Genomic DNA, 18,549 nt, shown 5'->3' with positions numbered 1-18,549 from the left:
CTCTTTTGAAAAATGGGGGGAAAATATGCGCAGTGGCTGCAGCATCATTATAGATTCTGTAGCAGAACGTGTAGAGGATTCAAATCTCAGTTCAACTTTTTTTAACATGGTGCAAGTGTCATGATTATGGGCGTAATCGCGTTCACTTGGCACCACTGCCAGATTAAGCGTATAGTTTGGCAGTAAGCTGATATCACAGTAACCTGAGTTTTATGGGTTTTGTGTGACAGTGATGCTATTCTAACTTCAGATTAGGGTTTTTAAAGTTGATAAGGTGACGACATGCGAGTTATTTAATGCGGTTAATTTAATACTGCCTAATTTTGCTATAATTGAATTACTAGAGTGCATCAGTGTGCTTGACTAACAGCTGCTGTGTTTTTTTCCCCCCCGTTTTCTCTGCAGTTCTGGAAAGAGGTGGTGGAGGACACTGAAGTCAGGGAGCTGATCTGGGACAAGAACAACCCAGCACAAGGTAAAAACCACACAAAGCAATAAAAGCGTTCACTCATGTGTGCTCCCGCAGTGTATTTATTGACACCTGAAATGCTGGAGTGTGCAGTTTTAGTTTACCGTGACTCCCTTTTGTAGTTTTCCTTGTGTAATACCTCTAATTGAGATTTGAACCTCTCCTTTTACCAACCAGCTCATATATGTGAAACATTGTGCATGCAGCTCTAAATGCTTCCTCCCCTTCTTCAGATGGTACGTTGTCTGAGGAGCGCTGGCAAAGCCTCTTCCACCCGCCACGGAACTCTGGTATCAGTGATATGGAGGCCCAGCGGGTGCTGCAGATTGCCGTTATCCTGCGCAACCTCTCCTTCGAGGAGGCCAACGTCAAGCTGCTGGCGGCCAACCGAACGTGCCTGCGCTTCCTTTTGCTCTGTGCCCACTGTAACCTCATCTCACTCCGACAGCTCGGACTCGACACGTTGGGCAACGTGGCCGCCGAGGTGGGTCTGGCGTCATCGTTTTTTGGTCCATAGAGCAAAAAGGGAAATTAATATGGAGACATTTTACGGTTTAAAGTGAGGAAAAGTTAAAAGAGGTTCCCTTTTTTTTTTTTTTTTTTTTTTTTAAAGCGTGAGGTTATGGATTTGGGTCAGTTCCGTAATGTTAGTAAAAGTGAACTGTCTGATGAGGTTTCCAAATGTAGGTCACTGTGACACACTCTTAAACCACCATCTCTAATCCAAAATAGTGTGTGATGCAGTGATCTGAACAGGTTGGATTGAACTAATAAGAGTGTGTGTGGGGGGGCGGGTGTTTAGCGGCTTCATCGATTTGAATACATTGAAATACATAAGTATGTTATAAATTGAAGAGCTTGTTTGTTGTTTTCCAGACGAATAATTAAGCAAACAGCTTGCGTTAATATGGAAATGTGCAATGTCGACAACAATAACGTCATTCTGTTCATCCGGCAACTAAGCTCATATTATCTTCCAAAATCAAACGGATTAATGAATAAGTAATGAGCTCCTGTTAAAAACACAGACGTGTGTGTATTCAGTTGGTCTGAGACTGAGTGGCGGCATGTATAGAAACAAAATCAAATGTGTAGTGGTTACCGGAAGAAACGAGGCCTACGGCTGCCAGATGGTGTGTTGTGACACTTCCAGGCAGTCTGTTATTTAGAATCATTTTAACATATTTAGATCGACCCGAGGTGAATAATCACATCGCCCGGCAGTAACAGAAATACAGTCAACTCAGACCAAACCTTCAAGTCCAGCATAGAAAAACAGTTTAAATCATTGAAATGGAAAATGTTTGTTGCTCAGAAGCCACAGTGCTTCAGGATCAGATTTATTGATATGAGATGCGATCTAGAGATCAGCCCCTCTATTTTTAGAGTGTATGCATACAGTCCCTGATAAAATCAGTTAAGCCTTTGGTGTCATTAGTTGAATGGTTGAGTTTCCAGCACTTAAAACCTTCTTTAGATATTTTACTGCAAAGCTTTGTGTTATCTGTCAATGTAAACAATATAAATACTACTTGATAACCTTTTTGTTAAGACCTGAAATTAGTCAGGAAAATGTCAGTGTTTTTGTATTTAACTTTCAGTTATTAACTATAGTAGAAGTTGTGCTTTGTGTTGGATTAGTGCAGTTATTATTCAGGTTATTGTAACTAATAAATATTTCAGAGTGTCTCCTCTTAATCTAAATAAATAATAGTGTGTTCACTCTTCTACATGTTTTTAAACTGACTTATTGGTTGCTGTGATCGTCAAATAAATCTTGTCTGACTTTTCCTAGCTTCAGCTGGATCCCGTAGACTTTCGGACGACCCATCTGATCTTTCACACCATCACCAAATGCTTGATGTCCAGGGACCGGTTCCTCAAAATGAGAGGTGAGTCAGATGTAGCCCAGGCAAACTTTATCTTCTTTGTGATATATGAAGCATCTTAAACTAAAAGAGTTGTCTTACTGAATGTGTGTCCCTCAGCCATGGAGATCCTGGGAAACCTCAGCAAAGCGGAGGACAATGGTGTGCTAATCTGCGAGTATGTGGACCAGGACTCGTACAGGGAAGTAACGATGCTTCTCACCCTGCCTGACCTCATGCTCCTCATGGCCTCATTGGAGGTGCTGTACCTGCTGGCCCAGCTCGGAGAGATTCCCTGCAGCAAGATCGCCTCTGTAGACCACAGCATAGGTATGAATCCTCTGTCATCACATCTGTTTTAACTGTCTTTCAACATGTGTTCTACGGTCCAAGTGAACCACTGTGGGAAAGTTTACTTTGCCTAATTTTGAGTCATTCAGATTAATTCTACCTAATCAGTGAACCCAGGGCTTGAAATCTTCTGTCACATGGGATCAGTAGAGTTTTGGTATTTTGTCTGCCTGCCAAGTTTTGTCACTCTAGACTCTCCACTCATGAGGAACCGGCTCAAATATCAATCTCTGCTTTTTACCCATGAAGTATTTACGTGTTCTTTTCTCTGGATTTGGATGCCGTTCCCACCAGAGGAATGAGACTGATCTGTTAAATAGCCCTTACGTTCCTGCATGTTCGGACTGAGCTCGTCCGTGCTGATCCTCGTGTCTTTTCTCTTTCTTTCCCGTCAGACCTGTTGGTGCGGTTAGTATCTGTTGACCTTCACACATTTGGACCAGACGCCCTAACAGCAGTGCGGTTGATCGAGCATCAGGCCAACGCCGAACAGGCGGCCGAGGTCCGACCACAGCTGGTAGAGCAGGTTCCTGCAGCCGTGCAGCCAGCTCCTGGTGAGTGCCTCCCTCCGTCTCTCATGCACTAATATGTCACGCTGCAGAGGGGATTTAGGTGAAATTTGCACCTGTAGGCCAGTCAATTGTCACAGAATGTTTCTGTCTTAACAAGAGTTATACATTCTGCCCCCTGCCAGGCAATCAGGAAAATTACAAGGAGGGTGAAATGATTGGCTAATACAGTCTTTCTTTTGCTTTGAGTAGACTATGTAATGGTCAGATGAAGAGCTGAGCTTAGTGTTGCTGATTTTGACAAGCAATTTTAGCAATATTTATGGATTTTCCTGTGTGTAATTTGACACTTAGCTGTGGGCAATCAACACAAGTTAAGGTTCACTTGAAAGCTGACATATAGTTTATGCACTGAAAAACTCTCCTGAACTTAAGAATTACATGTTAAAGCAGCAAGAAACTTGATTAATCAACAAGATGTGGAGCTTTTTTTTCTTCTTTAAAAAAAAATCTGTGACAAGTTATCTGAAATTACACAAATGTCTTTTAAATCTGACTTTGCTCGTGGAAGTTAAGAAGCCAGGATTGCACAGAAAACATTTCTATATAAATAATTAAAAAGACACATGAATAATAATAATAACCACAGTATGTGAATAATAGTATAAAGTGAGAAGCTTACAGAGGAATCCCAAAGCCATAAATTGTGTGTTGGAGCCAGATGAGCTTTTAACAACCTCGAGTAAAACTACTACAGAAACACAATTAACCCAAGAAGTAACCAAATAAAGTTTGTGCTCAATTCAAATCAGTTAAAGTCAAACCAGATCTTTATTTCACTCTGTATATATGTGTTTAGGGCAGGGAGATAAAAACCTTTTTTAATAGCACACGATAGCCCAGAGCTGTAACATATTATCAGACAGTCCACAGCTTATTCACTTACACTGACCAACTCACCTGTTGCTGAACTCTTCAAAGTTGCGATGTTGGGAGCCGAGCACTGCTTGCTTTAGTAAAACGTGTTTGTTTTGAACCAAGTCTTGGCTGAAATGCCTTCTGAATTATGACATCCTTTTTTTTTTTCTATGTATCTTGGCATACATCGCTTGGAATTTTTACGAGGGGAAAATCCAAACAAATGGACACGTTTCTCTTGCACCATCACCTATTTAACGATTCATATATCTGATTTTTTTTCTCTTTCTAATGGATAGTCCTTTATCTCTGCACAACATGCTATAAGCAGGTGGCAAAGAAATCAAGTGCAGATGTGAAAGCAGTTTCCCAAATTACTGCCAGCGCCTACGAGTGTGTGTGAAATAACAAGTGACCCCTGGTGGGAATCAAACCCACCTAACCTTGGAAAGTATTGTTCCTTTTGGCTGTCAGTGTGCATAACAGGGCCACAAAAGCAAAGTTATTAGTTTGCTGACATCTAGTGGACAGCCTGGGGAGGGGTGACAACCTTGAAGTGTGTTGAATCAATACAACAATGTTTTTTCTTTAGCTTTGTAGTGCCCTCTGTCAGCTTTCGGTAAATCACACAGAAGCATTTACCTACATGGGTTGTTTTTTTTTCCTTTGTGTCTTCGCAGTAACGAGGGTCGCAGTTCAGTCCACTCAACCACCACCTGGTATTGTTGAACTAGATGGGGAGAAATTTACACTGCAATGGTAAGATTGATTTATCTAGACATTATTATCTAAATGAAGAACAAGTATAGATACAGTATGGATTGTCATCTTCTGTTCTTATGTTGTAAATGGTAAATGGGCTGCTTCACATTCACCCGTTCACACTCACATTCATATGCTGATGATAGAGGCTGCCACACAAGGTGCCAACCTGCTCATCGGGAGTTCCAATGCTCATTCACACATACACCCACACACCAATGGCACAGCCTTCGGGAGCAATTTCGGGTTCAGTATCTTGCCCATGCGGACTATGTTCTCATTGGATGATCCACTCTACCTCTTGAGCCCCATTTAGGTCTGCATAAAGGGTATGGATATGATAACGGCGTATGTGGAGGGGTGGTACAATCACCTTCTACATGCAACCTTAAATTTGAATTAAAGTTTATGTTGGCATTTTGTGAAGAAACCTGAATGTGTCATGATTTTTTTTTCTTTTCGTTCTTGTTTTTAAATAAGTCGTCGTTTCGATGTTTGCTTGATAACCTAACCCCTGTCCCCTGTCCAGGCTAAACGCACACTTCGAGACGAACCCCGAGGGCTCCATGTCTCGATCAGAAATGTACTCCGAGTACCTGGGCATGTGCAGCAAAATGGGACGAAGTAACATCTTGAACTCCACCGGCTTCCTCAAATGTCTGCGGTCAGTCCCCATTCCTCCCCTGTCTGATGCTTTTATGTTCCAACGGCGCAGAGCTCACAGTAATGTCTGTGCCCTGACTAGACTTAAGACCGAAATCTTTGCCTTTTGTAGAGCAGCTTTAACAAAGCGTGGCTGTTATGAGTTTCAGCATTGACAGTACCCCTCCAGCAATATAGTAGCACGTGTTGTGGGAAGGCATCTTTTAGTTTTATGGATGTTTGGAAATTCTATTCCTTAGTGAAAGACTACATGGGAGACATTTGTGGCTTGTAAAGATTTATCTAGAAAGTATTGAATAAAATGAAGTGTGCATACCACCCATGTGACGATACATTTTGTCGTCCCCCCCCGCCACCACAGGACTGTGTTTCCAAATCACACGATGCGGCGGCAAGAGGAGGCAAGAGCCAACGGCCAAGCTCAGATCCTCCTGGTAGGGCTAAGGCGAAGGTCAATCTCCCTGCCCATCCAGCTGTACTACCAGCAGCCTCATCAACAGCAGCAGCAGCAGAATCTGGGTGCAGCACCTTCTCCAGCAGCCCGACACGAAGCCTCTGGAGACCCTCAGGCCCCGACTCCAGGTAGAACAACAAATTCAAATCCATCATCACACCTGAGAATATCTGAACTGTTGTTGATCAGATGGACACATGGACATCTTTTGTTGAATTGCAGTATTTGAGTACACTACTAATAGTTTATGAGCCTGACAATTTCATAACTTAGTCATTACACCCCAGGAGAAAGTTAACGGTCTATCTGTATAGTTAACAAAGTCTCATGCATCAGATTTTGTTGGCCACCTAAGATGCTGACTCTCATAATATGCCCCCCCCCCCCCCCGGGTCAGTTTTTATGTGATTGACATAAGAGCTATTTAGTAAATCGTATACACAACATCAGAAGCTGAAGAACTATGTAGGGAGAGAAAAGGCTTTTCAGAAAAAGTGATATTGTGAAGAAAGGATGCTGGCAGTCTTACAGAGAGAGCAGAGCTGGTACCACTGGGACCAAGATGGCTGAACTAATTACAAAGGCAAACATATTGAGAAAATGATCAAAGGAAAAGAAGTCACTTGGAGAAGCTTACTAGGGAAATTGAAAGGAGGCAGCTAAGCTGTATCACATGTCATGAACACAGAACACATTTAGCAGTGCTGCATTATTAGTGTTTTTGCATCCATAAAATTTAAATCATTTTGAAAGTCTGTGGTTGAAAAAACATACTGTACAAGGTCATTCTTTGAATATTTGAATATACTGTGCACACGTTTGTTTAAATGGAGTTTTGTGTTTGCTAGCATCTCACATGTATAAAAGCATATTAAAAAAGATTGCTAAAACTGCAGGAACCATTCAGCAACTATACGTTTGTTTTTGGGTAATGATCACAGCATATTAAAGTACACAGGATTAAGGATCATGTGAACACTAATTATAGCTTGTATAGAATGGAGTGACAAAGTCAACCTAGATAAAGAAAATGTGACCCACTTTGGATTGATTAAGGGGAGGATGTGAATGAAAGAGAATATTGCAAACGGTGCAGGGGGAGGCCGAGAAATCACAGGTAGCACAAGCAACACTGAGGCAGCCAATGTGGCAGTGAAGAGGAGGCACCTGCACTGTGACTCGCTCTCCACCACTGCCTCTATCGCCTCTCCCTTTCTCTCTTCGCTGTCCTCACCCCTCTTCTTATCAGACTACTGCTGCTAAGGGAGAAAATATATGAACAAACAAAGCTTTGAAGATTTTGGTACAGCCCTAATTTACATTTCAGTGTTGTGGTTTGGTGTCAATCAAAAGACTGAAAACACTCTTTTTAAACAAGAAAACCTTGTATCTAAATGTTTGTGTGTTTGTGTGTGAATGTGTGACCAGGCTTACCTTCCGGGCATCCCATCCTTGGACCCTTGTTTGTCCGGGCCACAGGCCCCAACCTCAGCACCGGAGGTGCCAGCCCATCAATGGCCTTCACTGCACAGGAACCTCCCCATGCAAGCCACCCGACTGTTTCCCGGCACCCGGTGCTCCCGCAGGTGCCTCCCCAGTTACCACCAAATCCTATGGCAGCAGTACAGCAGCAGCAGGTCCGACCTGGTCCAGCGGTCCAGATCCCAACGTCGGTACCAGCCACCCAGAACCACAGCCCCCAGAACCTTGCCGCTCCAGCTCAGCAACAGCAGCAACACTCTCCCATGCTGCCCACAGGGACACCTGTCACGCTTTTTCAGCAGGTACCACAGGGCCACATCCTTACCACCAGGGTCCAAGGTGTGTGCCCCCCAATCATCCAGCATCCACCCCTGTCTCAAACCCCTCCCTTGTCTGGGCAGCAGGTTGGAGCTCACCAGGTAGAGGCTCAGTGTGGTGCTGTTGTATCAGCATCCTCCCCTCCCATCCAGGTGGGGGCTGGTCAGGCGTTTAGTATCGCAGGTGTTCCCAATTCCCAGGGGTCACGTGTCACATTTCAGAATATCGCCCCCAAACCAGCGCCTAACCAGTCAGGTGGACCAGCCACTCCCAACCAGCAGCCTCAACAGCAGGCGCAGAGTGTAGTAATAGTCAGTCCCAACCCCCAGCAGAACCCCGCCTACACCCCTGCCATACACCAGATCGTTCTTGCCAACCCCTCTGCCATTCCCGGTACCCAGACTATCCAGATAGCGGGGCAGCCTGGACCTGCTTCCCACCCCTGCCCACCTCCTGCCTCTCACTCCAATACCCAGGTCCAGACTAATCAAACTGTCAGCCACGCACTGTCCATGAAACGGCATCAACAGCAACATCAACAGCAGTCACAGCTCCAAATTATTTCCCAACCTCCTCCCTCTCAGCCTACCTCCACTGAGTCCAGCTTGATCAAACAGCTACTGCTTCCAAAGCGAGGGCCTTCTACGCCGGGAGGAAAGCTTATCCTACCCGCTCCACAGGTGCCCCCTCCCAACAGCACGATAGCCCCGAGTCCACAGGTCATCTACCAGACAGGCTTCAGCTCCCAGGGACCCTCTCCTCAGCCTCAGCAGCTCAACGTTCAGCTGGTTCCTGGCCAGCTTCCTGCTGCAGGAGCCCCGGCCCTCCAGACAGTCCAGCTCTTGCCAGGCCAGCTCATTTCCACTAGTAGCTCAGGGGCAGCTACCATCATCCAGGGCCCCACGGCAGCTGCACAAGTGACATTCACCGTGGTCCCCAGCACTGGCTTCAGCACCTCTACTGCTGCTGTTGCTGCTGTCAGCCAGGGCGCGGTGGCCCCGGGTGTTCCCCCTCCTCCATTCTCTACTGGAACCGTGCCCCACCACGCCCCAGCAGCTCCACCTCCACCCCCACCACCACTGCCAGCTCCCCTCAGAGGAGACAAGATTATTTGTCAAAAAGAGGAGGAGGCCAAGGACGCCACAGGGCTGCACGTCCATGAGAGAATGATAGAGGTGATGGAGAACTCTTCTTTGGCAGAAGGAGACTCCAATGGCAAAACCAGTAATGGTGATGTTGCAGCAGGTGCCAAGCTGCTAAATGGTCGGAAGTGCATGGAGTCTAATCTACCTCCATACCACTCAGGGAACAGCCAGGGGGCATTAAATGGCCCGGCTACGGAGAGTCCCCCTGCTAATGGGAAGCAGGCCCTCTCCCCTGGCCAAAACACCCCCCTGGAGGGTAACCCCGACCCCAAAAAGACTTTAGTCAACGGGGTGTGTGACTTTGATCGGGGTGAAAGTGGTGGCAACTTTAATAAAAACATTCCAAATCACATTGCTTCCAAACAGTACTTGGGGAATGGGGAGGTGGGCCCCTCTGAGAAGAGTCACGGCTCAAACCCTCCTCTCCCTAGCCCTCCTCCCCAGCAGGACACTGCCAAAGCCCAGCAGGCTGAGCGCCTGGCCAACGGACCCCAGGCAGTAGGCACCAAGCCACCCTCGGAATTAACCAATGGACCTTTGGGGCCAGGCCATGCTGTGCCTGTGTTAAGACAGCAACTGCTCCCCAATTCTTCCCTCCCCTCCACTGTTAATGTTACCTCCCAGAGTCTTGCTGCCTCTCCTGCAAATGGAGTGGCCTCTGAGGCTCGAGGCCTCAAGAGGCCAGCTGAGAACGAGGACCGCAGTTCAGCGACAGCACCCTCGGGGATCCCCAACAAAGTGGGAGTGCGGATCATCACCATCACTGACCCCAACAACGCCGGCAGCAGCGCCACCATGGTGGCAGTGCCAGCAGGAACAGACCCAAGCACAGTAGCCAAAGTAGCAATAGAGAATGCCACTCAGCAGAGGAACTGCTCGCCCATACAGGCAGCTGGCTCAACGGTGAGTGATTGTAGGGTTAGTTTAACAGTAAGCCAACTTTATCCAGTGTGCTCTAGTGGTGTGACTTGGTGTCAGGTATGCCACTAACTGTGTCTACTATAGAGTATTTGCATTAGTAAGTCATATATTTGGTCTGTGGTAAGTGTGTTTTCCAGTTTACCAGCTCTGTTTGTAGTTAAAGGAATTCTTTGGCTTTTTCATCGCAAGGAAACTTAGTTTGTTTACATTCAGTGTTACTCATCAGACACATTGTCCTTACAGTCAGATGTTCCAAAACATGGGCAAATCCATTTTTTGTTAACTTGTATATGAACTGCTATGATTATGAAGTTGTTCATCAGCTGTAATCCACAAATAGAAAGGCAGCCCAAATGTACCTCTAATTTTTTTCAATTGGACAAGACGTCATCTCTCAGAGAAACAGTGACAGTATATACTTAACAAAAACAACATTTTAACCTAACGTGCTGATCAATGGTGTGTGTGTGTGTGTGTGTGTGTGTGTGTGTGTGTGTGTGTGTGTGTGTGTGTGTGTGTGTGTGTGTGTGTGTGTGTGTGTGTGTGTGTGTGTGTGTGTGTGTGTGTGTGTGTGTGTGTGTGTGTGTGTGTGTGTGTGTGTGTGTGTGTGTGTGTAGCTTGAAGTGTAAAATGTGATTTAGTTTAGGACTGATTTAAAACAGTCATTCTGACACTAAACACTGCCACGTGTTTATTGCAGATTGTACGGGTTTAGTGGGATCATGTTTTTCACTACTTATGTTGGTACTACTTTCATGTTTGAAGCTGTGACTGTGCTGCTCTGTACATTACACTTATGACACAGGCTGTGTGTAAATCATGAAACTGAACCGCCTGTCAAAAAGCAGGTGATAGAAATGAGTATCTGGTTGCATCTTTCTGTTATATACCAGGATGTGCAATAAAAGTGTCAGCTCAATGATGAAAATGGGTTGCTAGCATTGAAAATCTGTGATTCTCTGTGTTTGCAGTCCATAAACTTTAATTGTAATCAAATAGTTATATACATCTGTGAAAAAGCATGTATTTAAGAGAAAAAAGGGTGGAGTACAAACTGTTTTTAAAGTCACACTGAACTCGATTCAACAAAAATATTAACACACTTCACATGTGGTGGGCTTATAGGATTCAGGCGTGATGGAGGTTAAGAAAGTGAGGCCAATTAAGACCATGTGGCTCTCACTGATACCCACCTCCTATAGCAAAGCAGCTGAGAGAACAACCTACGCTTATAGACAGGCCAAGGTTACATCTCAGCCAACAAGATCTTTCTAAGGATCATTTGATATCATCTCATTCTTTAAAAAATAGCTGCCATTTAAGGGAAGTGTTATTCTTCCCGATGTGTTTATTGTATTCACCTGAAGATGAATACAATACTAAGTTTTTAATGCTGAATATTTATTTAACTTCTCTAACGTGGTCTCTTCCACAGCCTACCGTTACCCCGTCCCCGCCCCCTGTTTCCCAGCCTGCACAAGCAGGTAACCACAGTCCTCGTCTCCCAACACAGCAAACCCCTGGAGCACCACTAGAGCAAAGCAGGAAAGAGGGGCAAAACTTCAAGTGTCTGTGGCAATCCTGTAAACGGTACGTGTCAGTACAGCATAGACAGGCTGCTTCTACTCTAGTGATTATTGGCGCACCCAACTGTCTCTCTCTTTCTTGTGCATTGCTTATAATTAACCTAAGCTGAGCTGCTGTCAAGCTTCTGCTGATTTGTCCCTTATTTCCTTCTCTAGATGGTTTGAAACGCCGTCTCAGGTGTTTTACCACGCAGCAACGAAACATGGCGGCAAAGATGTGTATGGAGGCCAGTGTCAATGGGAAGGATGTGAACCTTTTCCTCGGCAGAGACTGTCCTTCATCACGCATCTACAGGTAAGACTCTTTCTGTGACTGATAGTGGAAGACTGACAGGTTGGACAGTAGAATAATAAAAAGTGGAATAACTGTCACAACTCATAAGGGAACACTTGATCAACATGAATTAAAAAGATAGGCCGATGGCTTTGGAACCATATATGCAGCTACCTACAGCTGGTTTACTCATGTTTACAATTTCCAAGTTCTCAGGGTAGCCGTTCAGTTTCTTTGATGTTTCTCAGTGGAAGTAGTACTGTAATCAAATTGTTATATATATATATCTGTGAAAAGGCATTAATTTAAAAGTAAAAAGGGTGGAGTACAAACAGTTTTTTAAATCACACTGAACTCAATTCAACAAAAATATTAACACACTTCACGTGTCGTGGGCTTATAAGATTCAGGCGTGATGGAGGTTAAGAAGGTGATGCCAGTTAAGACCATGTGGCCCTCACTGATACCCACCTCCTATAGCAAAGCAGCTGAGAGAACAACCTACGCTTATAGACAGGCCAAGGTTACATCTCAGCCAACAAGATCTTTCTAAGGATCATTTGATATCATTTCATTCTGTACCAACTGTACAAGATTAATCTAAAATCATTCTGTTCTTTCTTTTCCAGGATAAGCACTGTTCTCGAGAGGCTTTGCTGGCTGGACTCAAACTAGAGGAGCAGCAGGCACAAAGTCCCAATCAGACTTCTTCCCAGTACGTATATCTTTTCTGTTCTTGATATGTGAGAGATGTCTGACTATGCTTTATACAGCACCTGGTAGTTAACTTAAACCTGAAGGAGAATGTATAAAATGTCAGTCGCTGAATTTTTATTGAAGTATTCATCGCCCAAGGCATTAAGAATCCATTTTGCTGCTCTGAATGTCTGTACCTGGCTTCCAACTCATTTCTGTAGTCTAGACTGGTTGATTTCATTTAGGTGCAATATCTAGATGGATATTAAACCAAAATGTGGTCTAAATGGCAGATAAAAATGATGAATTTTTAACAACTGATATTAATATGTGATGGTTATGCATGATGTGTTGTGAAGGACTCCGCCAGTGGCAGGCAGTACTCCGGCACCGCGAGCGCCAAAAGCAATCGTCAATCATCCGAGCGCAGCTCTCATGGCCCTTCGCAGAGGCTCTCGAAACCTGGTCTTCAGGGACTTCACTGTGAGTAGAGCAATTCTGACCAAGACCACATTTCTCCCAGTGTCTTTTCTAATTCGGTCACAAATCTTGGTTACAAATCTGTGTTGGTAAATGTGGATTTAAATCCCCTTGTTTCTTTCACTTTTTGGTTCATACATGGTTGTCAGATCTGCACAAAAGTGTTGGCAAACCTTGAGAATCTCAGAAATTCTGCAGGTTTCAGAAACTCCCAATTTATCATAGCGTGGCATTTGCTACTGTAAACACAATGTTAGAGTAATATGCCATATTAAAGATAGGCATGCTCCGATGATTCTAGTGTCATTGTCTCTTACTACCAAAAAAAAGACCTCAGCATTTGTCCATATGTCAAAACCAATGCCCATTTTCAACTGCAACACCTACTGAACCTCTGTCATCTATAAAACCAAGTATGTTGTTCTTTGTTCCCTCTTCTAGGATGAGAAAGAGGGACCAGTGACCAAACACATACGACTAACTGCTGCCTTAACGTTAAAGAACATCGCCAAGCACTCTGACTGTGGTCGCATGTAAGTGTCCTACTGTCTTTACATTGTGATGAGTTCACTTAGAGTGACTTTGTTGCTTGTAGCCTTTTTGACCAAATACAAGCTGGTAGCCACCAACTATGTAACTTTGTTTTTAACATTGATGGACATAAGAAATATCTGACCCTCATACTAGTATTGATAGTTGTGGCTATCAGTTGTCGCAAGCCATGCAAAGGTTGTTGGATTCTTTTTAAACCAGAGTTTAGTTCTGCAAACTGCCTGGATAGTTTCTTGGCTGTTGGAGAGCACCACCTACAAAACAGGGACTTAACTGGATTCAAAGAGTGGAAAAGGTTCCTGAAATGGTTCCTGCACACTTAATGAAGTTCCTGTGATGAAAACAAGCCATTACTATTGGAGAGTGTTTATCATTTTTTGTGGCTGCTTTAGTTTTTTACTGAATTGCATTATATTCTGAGGTGTATCTGTGTTTCATGTGGGAGTTTGGATTAAATGTTGACATTTTCTGATGGACTGTAGGAGAACACCAACCTTATCTTTGTGTTGTTTTCGTTCTGTCTTTGTGTATTAGGTTGGTAAAGAGGCATGAGACGCACCTCTCTGTGCTCGCGCTAAGTAACATGGAGGTTTCCACCACGCTCGCCAAATGCCTTTACGAACTGACGCGCTCGCTCCAGGCTTAACGCCAAAAGGACAACCTCTACCAACTCCTCAACCTTCTTCTTGAGATGAGAGGTGAAAGCCACCGGTGAGCTGTAGCGGGTCTGCAGGGGAGCAGAGGGCAGGAACCGGGAAGAACCCGGGAAAGACCCTACTTCTGCCGTGCCTGCCGCCCCCCCCACCCCCGCCCCAACCCCACCCTCCCTCGCCCCTCTCATCCTCAGCTCCTTCCTCGCCAACCTGTGTTCAAATCCCCACCCTCCCCTCTTCCGCACACACACACACACACACACACACACAAAAAACTGCCACGGGGTCTTCCACCAGCTGCCCACCAGGGGGAGCTCTTTCAGACTGCTTCCCCGAGGGACTCCACCGACGAAACCCCAAACACGAGCACATTTTTGTTTTAAGTTTTTTTGTTATTTTTTTATTTTCCTCTTCGTCCCGTGAACTGATACGTACGTGTGCGTGTGTGTGTGTGTGTTGCGTGTGCGTCGGAGCGAGTGGCGATCGACTGAAGAGTACGGGTGGGCCTGGAGGCGGGTAGGGGGCAGGGGTGTAGGTGTCGCACAGCGTTGGGTGGAGGAGGACTCAGCTGGCAACTGGCAACGAGAATTTTTTTTTTTCCTTAGAAACTTGGTAGCTTGGTTTTCTTACTTGAGTCAATATATTTTCACTTATTTATTATTGAAATGATACCATTACAATTAATGAAATAGAATCTTGTAAATATGTTGTGAATATATATAAAGAAGATCCTCTTTCATGCCGATGCAGCCACTGGAGAACTTGCTCTGTGGAGTAATAGAAGCATTACTTTGGTAGGATTGAATAAAGTAGTATGTTTTTTTTGTTTGTTTTATTTTGTTTTTGTTTTGTTTTTTGCTTTTTTTATGATCCCTGGTCACTTGTATCTAATGTGATTCTATACTCAGCAGTGGATGAATGTACTTAAAAACCTGTAAATAATTCTGCAAAGGTACTGATGCTGTAAAGCTTAGGGAGGGGGAAAAAACAGTTTTTTGTGGAACTGTGACATTTTTTGTATTATAATACCTTGTAGAACTCATTTTGCTGGCTGAAAGAGTATGGAATAATATATCTCATGTCATTTTGTAGAAGAAAAAAAAATATTGAAGGTATTCTCTCCCTTCCTCTTCCCTCACACACCTTCCCCCCCTCAACACGCACACACACACAAGTAACATATATCCACTGTAAGCGTTTTGTCATTGTACGGGCACAGTGCGCGTACCAAAATTTTTTTGTATTTGTAAATTGGTTTAAATACATGGAGTTTTTATACAGGTTTTCTCCTGTGTTCTTTGCTTTACGTGCAGGTATGATATTTTCTTCACTACTTTTTTCTATCTTAATATAGTGTGGAGTTTTATTGTACTATTTTTTCATTCTTAATACCATGCCACATTCCGGCTCACGTCCTCAGACTGTCCTCTACCGTGTGTTGTGTAACATTTATGACTGCCTGTCGTATTAGCATCTGACCGGGGCGACCCAACCATCCTCATTTCTGCAGTGTCAGTAGGATGTGTGACTATACATAGACCTAACAGTCTGTTAGAGATTGGCTTTATTTACTTTGGTGACTGTTTATAGTTTTTAAATAAAACACTGAACATTTTGCTTTGGTTTTACGCTTGTTTCTTCTGGGGTGTTTTTTTTTCTTACACAGATTTCTTCCAATTTCTTGTTTACTTTTTCTGACGTTGCCAATGGTTACATGAAAAAATTGTGGAATAGCCCAACTGATTTGGATTTTTTTTTTTTAAGTTAAAATGTGGCTAAAAGAATGATTGAAACAATTAGTTAATGAATAAACAGTTGAAATAGTTGGCTGAAAGTAATACAAGGTTGAAATAAATAATGCTAGATGAAAGTAGCCGAATGCATCAATTGTGGAAAGCTAAAGTTAATGGATAAATATTGGAAATTGTTTGTTAAAAGTATTATCTGTTTCAAACAGACAGATTAACATATTTAGCTGGAAGTAATGAATACATACAGATGGACAAATTTAAAGGAAAAACCAACATAAAGTGTCTTAGTAAGGTGTTGGGCCACCAGAACAGCCTCAATGCTTCTTGGCGTTGATTCTCTCTGAACTCTACTGGACAGATGAACACCATTCTTCCGAAAGATATTCCCTCATTTGGTATTTTGAGGATGGTGGTGGAGATTACTGTCCAACACATCCGTCCAAAATCTCTCATAGGCGTCCAGGTGTGTTGAGATGTGACTGTGAAGGCCATAGCGTACTCATCAAACCATTCAGTAACCCCTTGTGCTCTATCGATGGGGGGCATTGCCAGCCTGGAAGAGGCCACTCCCATCAGAGGATAGAAATGTTTCAGGAGGAAGTAGAGGTCAAGCATTCAGACCTGTAGCAGATTTTCCTCTAAGTTTTCACCCATCTGTAGTTGAAATAGTCAAAGATGATGTATAAATGACAGATAACAATGGATAAATGGTTGAAATAGCTGAAAGTAGGGTAGTAGATACATTGTTTAAGTAGCTGGCTATTGTTAATGAAGAGTTAAAAAAAAGTTCAAGTAATGCAAAAATTGTTGAAATGGCTGTCTTAAAGTAGATGGTCAAAACAGTTTGCTGAAAGTAATTAATAAATAGTCAAATGTAATGTATACATGATTGAAATCTGCTAGAAGTAATGAAAAAATAATACACACATAAATAGAATGGATGTATATTGAAACATCAAGCTTCTGCTGCACTCATAATATCATAATGAAAACTTGACCAAACAGTCCTAAACACAGACAATTCAATTCAATTCAAACATAACTGTAACAATGCCCACTTTTATAAAAAAAAAAATAGTATTAAATAACACCCAGTTATTTGTGATTGAGTCTTACTTCAGATGCATCGTAGCTCCTGGTTTTTCAGTGCTGAGTAAAAGACGTCTGTACAGATGCCAGAGTTTTAATACGTTTTCATGGATGGTAGTTGGACTTCAAACAGCCCTCTTGTCTGATAGAACCTAACAAGCTCCATTTGCTGGCAGACTCATCCCTTTGTTCTGTTTAACCACTGGACACTGGTCACTGACTCGTTCCTTTCAACATAATTGAATTGTTAATGACTTTGCTGAGCGCTCCACTTCCCACAGCTCTCAAAATATATTTTGTACTCAGTCTTATGCATTACGGAGGTCTTTCTGCATCCACCACAACCGTTCTGTATCACTTTTGATGAATTCATAATCAATATTCCTCTGTTAGTTTATTCTTAAGTTCGCTCAATGCTAGTTGCTGTGGTATTTCTACCAACTATTCCAAGCAAAAGCAACTATTAGCTTTTGAGGTTTGGGTTTAATAAACAGTGCTCTGTCATTTTCAGTCATGGTAGCCATCACTGCTCATTCTAACTGTAGCAAATATAAGACATGATTTGTGTGTGTCAGAGGATTTTCTTCATGAAAAAGACTCCAGGGAACCACAAAAGAAGCTTTCACGACCTGGATCCTATAAACTGAATGACAGGGGAGTTTTATGTTCAAGAGGCTTAAAATCCAAAGCACACTAAATACTTGATTGAATTCAGACTTGTAATTGTTAAAGGGCAGGTTCACAATGTTTCAAGTCTGTCTTAGAGCGACAGTCGGGTGTCTAAATGAACAGTGAAAGAAGTTTTCCTCGTCGTAATCATTCCTCCTGTTCATACGGGCTGTTAAAAGATCCCCTTCAAATGTGCTTTCAATGTCAATAATGGGGATCAAAATCCACATGTCTCAATCCACATCCCTTCAATCCCTTTCGTATTGGTTTGTTTACATTGTAAAAAAAAGGTAAGAAAGCACCTTCTTAATATTTACTATCTGGTTTGCATTGTGATGTGGGGAGCTAGAAAACATTTTAATGGGTAACATGAACTTGCAGTGTGTGACCATCTTGTTTTTAAGGTAAGTGACCCAATAAAGTAAACAATTACAGTAACTATAGTTGTCTCCAAGCCTGTATTTCAGTCCCACTTGATGGTATTTTGAAAGCACTGAACAGCAGTGTTACTGTTTTATCACATCCTGCCTTGTTGTTCCTAAGTGTGCCCACTAGAGGGCAGTTGTTATTATTATAACAACTGTTAGGTAATATTTTTGTGTTAATATTGATGTTACGTTTGGTATTTTTCATAATCGCACAAATAATTACATGTACATATTGATATCCATATATTGTATTTACTATTATATGTTAGCTACGCATTTATGTCAAATTAGATCTGCAGTTCTTTGCTGTGGCCAGTGGAGGGCAGTGCACACTCATGTTTATATGACTTAATACCTTCCTGGCTTTACTTAATGTTTGTGTTTGTCTGGCAGCATCATGCTGATATTACTAGCTGCCCATCTGACAACATTTCGTCCAAAGATGGTCTTACTTCAGTAAAAGCAAGGAAGTGAATGTATCTATATTTGATTGTCATGAAACACCTCATCA

The 18,549-nt window shown here is 43.1% G+C and overlaps 1 protein-coding gene across 1 annotated transcript in view; it reads left to right on the top strand.

Annotated features, from left to right (window-relative positions):
- The window catches only part of arid2 (AT-rich interactive domain 2), a 36,683-nt gene extending 20,960 nt beyond the window's left edge, over positions 1-15,723 (top strand). The window contains exons 7-21 of the mRNA XM_062443960.1: positions 406-475; positions 703-953; positions 2,265-2,361; positions 2,458-2,667; positions 3,084-3,242; positions 4,796-4,874; positions 5,407-5,541; positions 5,902-6,122; positions 7,423-9,842; positions 11,296-11,450; positions 11,603-11,741; positions 12,350-12,435; positions 12,776-12,899; positions 13,338-13,429; positions 13,983-15,723. Of these exons, the coding sequence (XP_062299944.1) occupies positions 406-475; positions 703-953; positions 2,265-2,361; positions 2,458-2,667; positions 3,084-3,242; positions 4,796-4,874; positions 5,407-5,541; positions 5,902-6,122; positions 7,423-9,842; positions 11,296-11,450; positions 11,603-11,741; positions 12,350-12,435; positions 12,776-12,899; positions 13,338-13,429; positions 13,983-14,094 (4,350 nt within the window). The 3' untranslated portion in view covers positions 14,095-15,723. The remainder of the gene's footprint in view (positions 1-405; positions 476-702; positions 954-2,264; positions 2,362-2,457; positions 2,668-3,083; positions 3,243-4,795; positions 4,875-5,406; positions 5,542-5,901; positions 6,123-7,422; positions 9,843-11,295; positions 11,451-11,602; positions 11,742-12,349; positions 12,436-12,775; positions 12,900-13,337; positions 13,430-13,982) is intronic.
- The last annotated feature ends 2,826 nt before the right edge of the window (positions 15,724-18,549 follow it).

Source organism: Scomber scombrus, chromosome 22, assembly GCF_963691925.1.
Source record: "Scomber scombrus chromosome 22, fScoSco1.1, whole genome shotgun sequence".
Lineage (NCBI taxonomy): Eukaryota > Metazoa > Chordata > Actinopteri > Scombriformes > Scombridae > Scomber > Scomber scombrus.
Note: the sequence above shows the minus strand (reverse complement) of the source record. Positions and strands in the feature narration are given on the sequence as shown.